Here is an 11,526-nt window from a genome sequence, read left to right on the forward strand (position 1 = left end):
GATTCAACTATTAAAATACAAACTGGCAAATTCGACCTTGACTATTTGCAATTAAATATCACACCTACTGTATGTCAGTTTACCCCATTCACGTGCAGTCCTTAGTTCCAGACATTTTAATGGCTTACTTGTAAACGTATAAAAGAGGGACCCTGGATCGTTGCATTTATTTATCTATGCCAAACGTTTATTAGTGAAATAGTCCTGAAGATATAATTCTACATATGGCGCTTTGATTTCACATAATATTTTAAGAAAAAAGACAAAACACATAGAATTAGACATATAATTCAAAGACCACGGTATAACCTTTATCTTTTTTTTTTTACTTCAGCAAACAAAAAATAATGTCAAATGACATGAAAAGTGGCAAGTCTTTTGACAATAAATAATAAATTACTTTATAATTTTTGCAATGCAAGAGCAAACAAAAAAAAAAAGTTTCCTTTTTTTTTCCTCTTTATTTCCAGAGAGAGAAAACAGTCATTTTAACCAATAACTATACACATCTTTGGGGGAAAAGTTCGTGGACAGACACAAGTCAAACACAATCCCGAGACGCTTGTGGCAAAATAGAGGTAACCTTGTTGCAATGCTTTATACGTTGGTTTTTAAATTTGAATTCAAAAACCTTTAAAGTCGCTTCAGACTTCTTGATAGAGGATGGATCTCAAAAAAAAAAAAAAAAAAAGAAGAAGAAGAAGAAGAAGAGGAAAAAGGAGGAAGGGGAGAGGGAGGTGCAAAAGTAAAAAAGAAACCAGCTACAGGACATGCTAAGAGACCCAGGATTTCAATTAACCCCTCATTAAAGTCAACTAAAAACATCACAAACCAACGCAGCTCCACCTTCCTGAAAGGACTCTTTCAGCCAAGGAGGCCAGTTTCTCTTCCTGCCCATTTGCTGGAGCTCCTGTTTGGCAAGGCAATGACCAATATAGAAACAGCACCATTCAGAATAGGATGGACTAGAAAATCTCTATTTCTGCTTTTCTCTAGATGTGCAGTGAAATGAAAATGCTTTTTTTGAGATCCTTGAATATAAATCCTCTACGTTTTAAAAACGTCTTTTTTTTTTTTTTTTTTTTCAGTACTCCTAAGGTCATTGGATAGCGTATGATGGGTTTGGGTTTTGTTTGTTGTTTAATTCTAGTAAAATCCCATGATTGTCTTCACAGTGTTGCTACCATATCACCTTGTCATTAAAACAGACTTCGTGCATTTCATGGAGCATTCATTTCTCGATTCAGTTTTCATTGACTGGGTCATTAAATACTTTTGTTTCGGAGTTCAACATTATACTTTCCCACTTTCTCCAACGGGGGGGGGAAAAATACATCGGAATGAATGTTCCTCATGCCTCAATTGGACTGGCTACCATGCTGTTAGGTGTATCTGGGAGCTGAGAGGACATCGACGCCACTTCACTGCCAGTGGAGTTAGAGCCCGGTCCTCCTTCTGAAAAATTCACCTGTGTAGAAGGTTGAGAAATGAATAAAGGAGGCTGCGATTTTATTCTTTAAAGGATTATAAACACGCCACATGTGTATCCACACGTGCGAGGGTTTGCATGTGTAGATGGATATACAGATAAAGATATCTACATATGACTGAGGAAAAGAACTTGAGAAGAAATCCTCTCCCTTTCCATCTTTCAAGGGATCTCTGTTTTATCTGAAACTGAATTCTCAACATTGTGTTGCATTAAATTATTTAAGAACAAATGTGTTTCCCACTGTAAAATGGCATCGCAACTCTACCATGCACGCTGGAAATAAAATTATCCTGCTGGCTACATGCTGCCCCGGGAGCAGGCGAGTTCTCAGTCTCTAGGCATCAAAGCCTCTCTTCTCTAGTTGGAAAATCCATAACACACGCTCAGATCGTGTGACAGGAGATTCAGAGAAGGCTCCACAGAACAATGATTAACTCCTCAGAGGGTTCACAGCGTGGGCTTTCTTCCTTGTTGTTTGTTGGTCCTGCTGTCTTTTGGCCTTCCTCTGTCTTTCTCTTTCTCTCTCTCTTTAAATCAGGCTCTTCCTTCCGAGAGGAGACCCATATATTATAACGTCATCGCATTATAAATATCTGGCTCCTTCTTTTAAACCGAAAGTATTGTGTTGCTGTTGGAAACCTCCTTCTACAGTCTGCCCCCACACCCCCCCCTCCTGCCTTGGCTTCCCTCCCACTGCTCTCATCTAACACTAAAGTTTTAGAAGGTACAAACACTTGGCTGCCCTGAGCCCTCCTCTTACTTGCCTTCTATGATCCAGGTTTTGCTCAAATAGCTCATAAGATTAACCTCACTTTAAAATAAGTTCTTTTTCCTATTTCCAGAGTCTACCTTCCTTTTTATCCTGTTAAATTTTCCCATGGTGAGGTCAAGGGACTTCTCAAATTTGCCCAGCCTCTAGACTGGTCTACTTACAAATGTAAACCCCAGGCCAAGTCCTTGTAACCACTGCCTCTGACCTGTTACCTAACTGTTGCCAAAGAGAAATAAAATGTTCTCCAGGTAAATGTGAGGGTAAAAAGTTAACCTCGACTAAAGTTTTATTTTAGAAGAAAGGAACACGTTTTTAGAATAGATCTTGTTTTATAGAACAAGATTCCACAAGACTTTTGACCACTTAAGAAAAAAAAAGTATGTGTATATGCGCCATATCACAAAGTACCTGTACTTAATAATCTTATTTATCTTGACCTTTAAGCCTTTTGTAGGCATAAGGTGAGTTAATTTTCTCTTCTCTGGGTCTGCAAAACATATTAATGCTAAAACCGGTTTTCATGCGCTCTCCAATTGGTAGAACTCTTGTTCCTTTGGCCAGACATGGCCAACATTATGTGACTGTATATAACATCTGAACTCAAACACTTTAAATGTTAAAGCAGGCCTACGTTGTAGATGAAGTTGGTCCCAGAAAAGGATAATAATAATGAAAGGTATCCATCATGTCTTTAAATAACTGAAGTGTCTATTGATACATGTGAAAATTACACTCAGACAGGTGCCTGCTCCCCATTGATAAGAACACTGATTATGTCTTACAACATCGGTTATTAATACGAACAGCTTGATTTTGGTCTTTAAATACACCATTCTCTAGGAGCTGAGAGGGAGTAAATTTACTCATTGCTGATCAAAATGACAAGGTGATCTCTAAAGTCCTTTCAAGCTCTAAAAGTCTAAGATGTATGATTCTGCAACCCCATCCACCCTTCCATGCATGTTTAGGTACTTAGATACCTTGGAGGTTATCCCTCAAAGCAGACCAGTTGATAGAAAATTCAACCTGTATGGTCAAATTATGAACTCACAGAAAAGACTCACAAGAAGTTCGTTGCCTCATCTACATCATCTACAAACCTCCTTCTACAAACCTCCTTCATCTCTCTCCAACCCTGGAGCCAGGGAGGTACCCTCTCCCCCCTTGAATCTTTCATGGTGTGACAGTTAAGCCAGAATCTTCTTTTTGCTAGAGATTCAGCCTCCTCAGTCTGAGAGCTGACACTTACCAGTTGCTGAAAAGCAGGCTGATCTATGTCACTCTGCAAGGCGAAGTCACTCAGTACTTTCCAAGGCGGCTGGTAACTTTGCACTTCCACTGGGTTTGCCTGTAAGCCACCATCGTGTCTCTCTGGACTGGCAGCCACCATGGGAGTTCCTGTCATCCCCTGGATATTCTGTGAATAGGCCCCCCCAATCCCAACATGTTAATGATCAAACTCCCGCCCTCGATTGTCTGCACAGGCTAAGCAAATAGGCCCTGGCATTATCTTATCTATATAGTGGCCATTATTGACTCAGTTAATCTGCTGCATGTATGGATATTAGCCGGAGTTCAGTTTTGTTTTATTATATGGTTTTTCTGCTTCCGTGGGTGGGACTAGTCGGTCTCCTCAGACCCTACTAAACTAAATTCTATTCTGACTTTCTCCTTTCCGTTTACATTCACAGCTAGCTCATCCCAGCTCCTCCCATCTGCCTTCACAGACTAGGGCATTACAGCGGTGGAAAGCTGCAGCCTCTAAACACGGTGCGTTTTCTGGGCAGTTTCAGTTACACTTTCTCCAGGCACTTCTCTTCACAGAGCCAACCCCCACCCCCAAGCATTTGGGTCTGGCCTCTATTGTGTGCTGTTACACACTCACCAACTTGAAAAGTGCCCCGGCCCAGGCTTGGCTGGCCTGCCAAGTTGAATGACAGCGGGGGTTTTATGGCATTTAAAAATAGGGCTAAAGCAGTAAAAAGAAAAAAAAAGAACCTCTTTAGTTTAACGCAACCAGAAATCCTGTGGAGTGGGTGTTGCCATGGATCTATGGATCTATGGAGCCCTGGGCTTGACCGAGAGCAGAGGGTGCCCTGTCATCATAGGTCACCTTGGTGGACCTCACTTGTCTGAAGGTGCTGAGGCAGGCCTTGCCCAGAGTCAAGGGACACACCTGGGAGGTCAATGGCCCACCCACCAACCCCTGAATTAGATGGGGAGCCAAGGAGGAGTCTCTCACCCTGATGCTTGAGGAACTGACAACGTGAATGTTGGCAAAACAGGACTCAGGGTGGGGTGGGGGCAAGACTGAAGGGCATAAGCCCACCCACGTGGGCTGGGGGTGGAGGTTCAGAACTCAGCAGGGGCCCTTGCCAGCTCCTTCTCCCTTGGGCATAGGTAGAGGCAGTAAGGGGCTGCCGGCTTTTGCCCTGGAGCAGGATGGAACCCACATGCAGGCCAACCTGGGCAGCCCCTTGCACCTTAAGCATAGCCCTGCTCCCTGCCCAGGTCCCACACCCCCAAGGGCCACTCACAGTTTTGTCATTGGGCTGCTGCTGCTGGAGCTGCTTCATCATGATGCTCCGCTTCTTGTCCTTGCACCGCTTGTTTTGAAACCAGACCCGGATCACGCGGGGGCTGAGGCCCGTCATCTCCACCAGTTGCTCCTTCATGAGTGCGTCTGGCCGGGGGTTGGCGGCATAGCAGGTCCGCAAGGTGTGGAGCTGCTTCTCGTTCAGCACAGTTCGAACGCGGGTGGTCTTCTCGGGCTGTTTGTGGACGTGGGGCCGCAGGGCTGGCTGCCGGGCGGAGATGGGCTCAGCTGCAAGGCAAGGGGTACGGTGAGCGTGGGGCTGGGCATCTCTCTCCTTCCCGCCTTCCCGTGCTGCTCCCAGTCAATGGCCAGTGTTTTGCAGTCTCAAGGCAGAGGTGGGGACCAGGGAAGCAAACGGGAGAATAATACGTGGCTCTCTAATCTGAGAGGCCAATGCTGAGTAATTCAGGCCCAGAACACTGCCTCCAACCCTGCTCTTGTCAACACAGCCTTAGCAAAGGGGCTCAGGTCTCAGGTCTCAGGGGCAGCATCATGCAGCATCGTTTCTCCTTCATCCTTGCCTATCCTCATACCCAGACTGTGCCTAGGTTACACGAGTACCCACCACCTCCAGACTCTTGGACAACAGGCACAGATAGTACAAGGGGAAATGGAGAACACCCCAATGTCAGCCAGAGACACTATACCATCCAGGAGGTCTTTAATGCAAAGGTCAAAGAGAATTATGCCAAAAAGCCTTGAACTTGAGTCCAGAGAGGGCAATCGTGTCAAGGGGCTAAAGAAATTCAGTATTTTGGCCATAATCCCAGTCCTTGATTTTTCTTACTACTAAATCTACCTGGCAGTTCCTGAGATGGGCTGACCCCATGCAAAAAAAAAAAAAAAAAAAAAACCTGAAAACTGTTGAGCTGCCTAGTCTCTAGGTAAATAATAGCTGGGAAGTGTTCTGTCTCCTGACTTCCTCCCAATATTTCCACCTCTTCTGTGTTTCCCCATAAGCAGAGCACAGGTTGCACAGAACAGAAATTGCCACTTTGGCTTTGCCCCTGTGCAAGCTAGCCATATATCCTCCAGAACAGAAGTCTTACAACCTCTGAAAAAGTAGAGTGGACAGCTGTTTCCTCACCACCAGTGTTTAGTAAAAAGTAATACTTCAAAAATGCACCAGGTAGCTCTATTCCTGAGGAGTAGATCTAGTCCTGAGGGGAAGTAAGGTTTGGAGACATTGTCTGCCTTCTTATGCAGCTCCTCTTCCTGGCCAGTCTTGTCCTGTTTCTACTCTCCTTCTTGGGGAAAGGGCTCTCTGAAACGTAAGGTACAAATTCTGCACCTTCCAGGACCCCTAGGGTCAGGTCAAAACCTACTGGGTCCATTTAGTGTTACAGCGACAGGCCTGAAGATGAAATTCTCACCAAATCACATAGAACGAATGGTTTAAAGAGGCAGGCTCCCTTTAAAAGGCAATTACTGCAGATTAGCTTGTTGACAGTTTTAAATTACAGCTCTGTGCAATGGCCGGCAGTTATTAAGACTGTATCTTCACAAAAGGATAAAAATAAACTTTAAAAATGTTTTAGAGTGCGGGGCAGTTGCAAGGAAAGAGGATTTCAAAGGCTAAATGACTTAGGACCACCTAAGCTTCCTTCACCGGGTTAAAGGAGGAAGCTCTGGGGGCCCAGAGCTCCACCCCTTTAATTAGGCAGCGGCAGGAAGAATACCTGGCCGGGAGCTGAAGCCCATTTTCAGTAAGCCCCAGTTTGGAGGCCAAGGTGAGCTGGAAGTTGTGTTTGGATGTGTGTATACGTGTATGCACAAGTGATGTACGTTCAAGTGTACCCATATTTATACATGCAGGTGAGCAGATGTGCTGGCGAGGGAGGTCTGGGGACACAGGGAGTGCACGGAATCGTGCACAAAAGAGCAAAGTACAGCGCAAACTGCTCCCAGAACACTTCTTTTAACTGCTGGCCGCGGCCCCAGTGATTGCCCTTTGGCTACCGAGGTGGCCGCAGTGACCTGCGCACTGGGTGCGCCCTGGCCTAGCCGAGCACCAGCCTCCCCCGGCCAGCCTCCCTCCAGGCAAGGAGTACCTGCCATTTGCAGCGGCCGCGCGGGGTGCAGAGGGCTGAGTGGGTCTCCGGCCCCCAGGCTGGCCCTCTCCACCACGTCGTGGTCCGCGCGGCAGAAGAGCCCGTCCTCCCGAAGCGCGAACTCATCCCCAGGGATGAGCTGGCGGCTGCAGGCCACGCAGCGGAAACACTCGATGTGGTACACCTTGGAGCGGGCGCGCATCACGAAGTCGTTCTTGCTGAAGCCGATGCTGCACTTGGCGCATTTGATTCCATACAACCTGCGCGCCGCCAGGCAGGAACGGGGGAAAACACAGAAAGGGGGTCAGAGGGGTTCACTTCAAGCCGGCGCTGCCCCGGCCCAAGATTGCCGAGGACCCAGGACCACGCTGCCCTGGGACATTGAAGTCAGCGTTAGCCGACCGGCTGGGAATAGGAGGAAAGGAATCATTAAGTTTCTCTCTCTTCTCCTCCCTTTCTTTTACCCTCTCCCATTTTTGTTTTTTTGTTTTTTGGGGTTTTTTTTCCTATGAACCTCTGTGTCACCGACTGTAGCGCTTACTTCAGAACACCCCCAAAGTAAAAATCTTTGACGTGCTGGAAACCTGGACCTCTGTTCTAGCCCAATCCCGGGGTTACCCTTGCAGATCTTGGCAGAAAGGAGTGAGAGGGGGACTCTGGTAGTCATTGGCCCCACACTTTTGCCTTCTTATCCCCCAATTTCTGCTGCTAGAAATGTCTCTAAAACTGCTCCAAAAAAGTCCTTCCAAGAGAAAGAGAGGTGAGGGGAGAAGATTGTCCCTTCACTCATTTATAAATATAAACAGATGCGCAAGCAGAGTAACAAAATGAAACCTCCGAGGGTTTCCAGATCCCCTTCTGCACAATAAGCATGTTGCAGTTTTCCCCCAATTACAGATTTTTTTCTGGGGCAACAGTGTTAACAGAAAGTTTCCTCTCCATTCTTCCTTTATCGTCTTTCAAATCTGCCCCTGCTCCCTCAATTTTTTTTCAGCTGTTCAAGCATCTACCTCTATTTCAGTGTGCTTGAGAACCATGACCAGCCAGAAGAATGAAAAGACCCACTTCTAAGGTCCTCCTCACTCCTGACCTTTCCTTACCAAGGGACAATCCTTGTAGGTTCCACCTAGGTGGCACTGCCCTGACCCCCTCTCCATGTATCAGTAATAAAAGAAGTGGGAGCTTTCCTACAAACAGAGAATGGACCAGAGGAAAAGATCCACACAAAATGGGAGGAGGGCACTTCACTCCCCCAAGGAAAGCAGGGCGTTCAGACCTAAATACAGTCTCTGTTCTGCTTTTACAACTATAGGAGTTCAAAGGGGGGACACACAAACACACACACATACACAAACACAGGCACAAAACTGAGAGAGAGAGAGAGAGAGAGAGAAGGGTAAAAGGCGAAAGCGATTGGCTCCTTCTACAAATGTGTACATGAAATTGGCTACATGAAGGTCCGTATGCAATTGAGGAAAACGCTATCTCCGCAGGAGTAAAGATAGTCCTAGAGGTGCAAAGTGAGCTCTCCCTCTCCAGAATACGGAGTTCACACACTCATCAAGTAAACAATGAAAACGGCTCATTTGTCAGAGGTTAGAAGGTAGATTCAAAAGTTTTTCCTCCCTCCGCCTACTTTTGGTGAGATCTTCCATTTCATAGGAGGACTTTACCTTGCCTGTGACCAAACAATTTGGAAAATCCCTCCCCCTTCCTCCAGTTCCCCACTTCCCCTCTTTCCTCCCACTCTTCTTTCCTTCCCACCCCCCCCCACAAAGTATTAATAAACCCTTACACACACTGTTCAGTTTTACCTATCAAGATTATACTCTCTATTTCATGATTTTACCGTAAGAAAAAGTGCCAGACTGAATAGGTAAAAATTGTGACCACATCTTAACTCTTGACTACACTTCTCAGCTCCAGAAAATGTATAACTTACAAAAGCTAGTTACTTGTTAATAGCCACTAAAGAAATGTTAAAAAATATATAATATTTTGACACTATTTAATATAATAGTGAAGGTGTTATCTCTTCTGTTTGTTATTAAAACAATAAAATTTTCTTTAGGAATTCTACTGGCTTCCTAAGGCAGAAAAATGAAATTTCTGACTCATGTATATACACAGGTCAGAGAAAACTTGAGATTTGTGAAGCATGAAGTTTAGACACAAAATAAGCTGAAAGGAAAAAAAAAAAAAAAAAAAACCCAGAAAGTCCCCTATGTGGTTTTAGCCTTGTCAGTATGGGCAATTCGCTCATTTTATCAGTTACCAGATTTTAATGTGAGAAAGGAAGCTGTTCAATTATCTAAATATACCAATTGTTCGTAGACAGATGATGGGCAATTTGATCTGCTCTGTCTAATTCATCAGCTCAGATAAGATAAGAAAGAAAAGATAGTCAGATGTCACCAAAGGGTTAATATTTAAAAAGATTAAATTTCCAGTCTTTTTGCAGGGAATATTCGGTTGGTTTTGAAATTTTCTGAGAAAGGACTCTTACCCTAAAAATAAATGGGGCAATATTTCTATTTGCACTTTCAAAGTGCACTTCTAAACATCCTTAGGTCAAACTTTTATTTTGCCTACTGCACTGACATCTCCACAAAATTTGTAAAATTACTAATAAAACACTGAACTATAAAAAAATGAATAGGGAAAAACACTGCACGATACAATAAAACCAACCTTTAAAAAAGAAAGTTTAGAAAGCCCAAGTTATCCATCTTTTGATTTCTGCTTGTTTTGGAATAGGAAGGATGAAAGAAGAAAATAATTTCAGCATCACAAATTTCAAGAGCAATTAAATAAGCTTCAACACCACACAATTTACGAAAACCACTACTGAGGTTGTGAGGGGATGCCCCCTAAAAAGTAAGATAAACAGAATAATTTATGTAACATACTTAAAGGGTAACTTTTGCACACTAGACCCCCACTAAGGCATACTTCGCAAAAAGACAAAGCCACATCTAATATTAAGAAAAGAGTAGAGAGAGACAGGGAAATCTCACAAAATTAAGGAAGCAATGTAAACGGCGTACCTGATATAATCTCTTTTACAGTAGGTTTTCCCATCTCTAACAAAGCACGTACAGCTCTCATCCAAATACTGATTACACTCCGCACATTTCAAACATGCCGCATGCCATTCCAAATCCGGAGAAACCCTCAGAATATACTGATCGTGAATTTGATTGCCGCAACCAACACATAGGGAAATCAGACGTTTTTCTGAAATGAAAATAAATACATGATTGACTAACCGTTTACTTCCTACAGAGATAAACACACTTTTAGTATCGTTCTCTTATAGGGCGTACTCTGGGAGTTTCCCCCCCCCTTCTTTTTTCTTTCTTTCTTTCTTTTTCTTCTTCTTCTTTTTTTAAGAGTATTGCACTTTGGGATGGTAATTGAAGTGTGCCATCAAAACCTTGACTCATTTTAAAAAAGAGGTGGAATATATGTAAAACGCATTTTTGAATAGTCTACACTTGTGAGCCTAGCACGCAATCAAACCCGTTCATTTTGTATTTCTTTTTCCTCCCTCCTCCCTCTTTGCCGTAATCATTGGGGAAGATTAGGGATAAGTCAAGTCAAAGAAAAGGTTTTGACTAGAAGCGTTCAGTAAACGCTTATATTTTCCATGAAGCAGGCTCTTAAATAGCACAGAGGACTGGATATTGTTAGTAAGAGCAGACATCAATACAGTTGTCACTCGCTCTCTTTTGCAAGTCTAATGCTAATTCACATCTCCGGGTATTGTATGTACAGGCGGACCTTTGCAACAGAATAGCCCTCTCGGAGAGCTCCAGATTCCGGAGGAGGAAATCACCTCTCAGCCCCTGAAGGCTATGGTTTTGGAGGGCACACAGGCGAACTCAAAACACCAGGTACGACCAGTTTCCCGAAGATCAAAACCGACAGCAAGCATGCAGGCGTGGCGGCCACAAGAAAAAGCCACCTTTCCTCTCTCTCCAGGCAAGGACTCCAACTCTAAAGAGCCCTTGGCACCCGTGCCTGAGAGAGACCCCCGCACAAGAACAGCACACCGAGCCCCACAAGGTAAAAGAGCCTCTTACTTTTTGGTGGATCTCCCATGTCTCCCATATCTGTAAGAGGGAGTAATGTCCACAGTGAAATGGTGGTTGTACAGTTGGTGAACAGCCCACAGAGAGGATGCTGGAGCTGTGGCTAAGTGGGAAATAGTGGCCCCTGGGGTTGCCAAGGCTGAGGGAGCCGCTGCCGGGCTGCGCCGCGCCCTCGCGGATCTGGGAGTCCAATTTAAGCCGGCGGAGCTGGCGGAGCGGAGGCGCTGCGGCGGCGGCGGACTCGGCGCGGCTCGGGCACCTCTCTTCCTTATCTCTTACTCAAACTTCTCAGCTCCAACTCAGCTCCATCGCCATTGGTCTGACGCAGCGCGCGGGGACGTCAGGCGAGCGCCGCGCCCATTGGCTGCGGGGCGCGCGGCGCAGCTGTTCTGATTATCATATTTCAGCCTCGCCGCCGCCGTGCGCCACTGACCGCTCGGCGAGCCCGCGGGAGAGGATTAGGGCTCCCGAGGCAACTTGCTCCGGGCTGAGGCCGCTCTCCCCCGGAGCTCAGGCTGCCC

The 11,526-nt window shown here is 45.2% G+C and overlaps 1 protein-coding gene across 1 annotated transcript; it reads right to left on the reverse strand.

Moving 5' to 3' along the window:
* Window positions 1–460: 460 nt before the first annotated feature.
* Window positions 461–11,256, reverse strand: ISL1 (ISL LIM homeobox 1). Its single transcript, XM_044241333.1, has 6 exons — window positions 10,997–11,256; window positions 9,959–10,148; window positions 6,912–7,171; window positions 4,802–5,088; window positions 3,514–3,681; window positions 461–1,468 (listed from the first exon to the last, which is right to left on the reverse strand). Exons 1-6 carry the CDS (start codon window positions 11,022–11,024, stop codon window positions 1,352–1,354), a joined length of 1,050 nt encoding a protein of 349 aa, XP_044097268.1. The 5' UTR covers window positions 11,025–11,256; the 3' UTR covers window positions 461–1,351.
* Window positions 11,257–11,526: the final 270 nt, after the last annotated feature.

Source organism: Neovison vison, chromosome 1 (assembly GCF_020171115.1).
Source record: "Neovison vison isolate M4711 chromosome 1, ASM_NN_V1, whole genome shotgun sequence".
Classification (NCBI taxonomy): domain Eukaryota; kingdom Metazoa; phylum Chordata; class Mammalia; order Carnivora; family Mustelidae; genus Neogale; species Neogale vison.

Excerpts from the sequence above, each read along its gene's own strand:
- ISL1 (XM_044241333.1), bottom strand. The coding sequence starts at position 11,024 with ATGGGAGACATGGGAGATCCACCAAAAA. Across the intron at positions 5,089-6,911 it reads GCGGCCGCTGCAAATGGCAG|CTGAGCCCATCTCCGCCCGG; the intron begins GTACTCCTTGCC and ends CTTGCCTTGCAG. Across the intron at positions 1,469-3,513 it reads AGCCTGCTTTTCAGCAACTG|GTGAATTTTTCAGAAGGAGG; the intron begins GTAAGTGTCAGC and ends CCTTCTACACAG.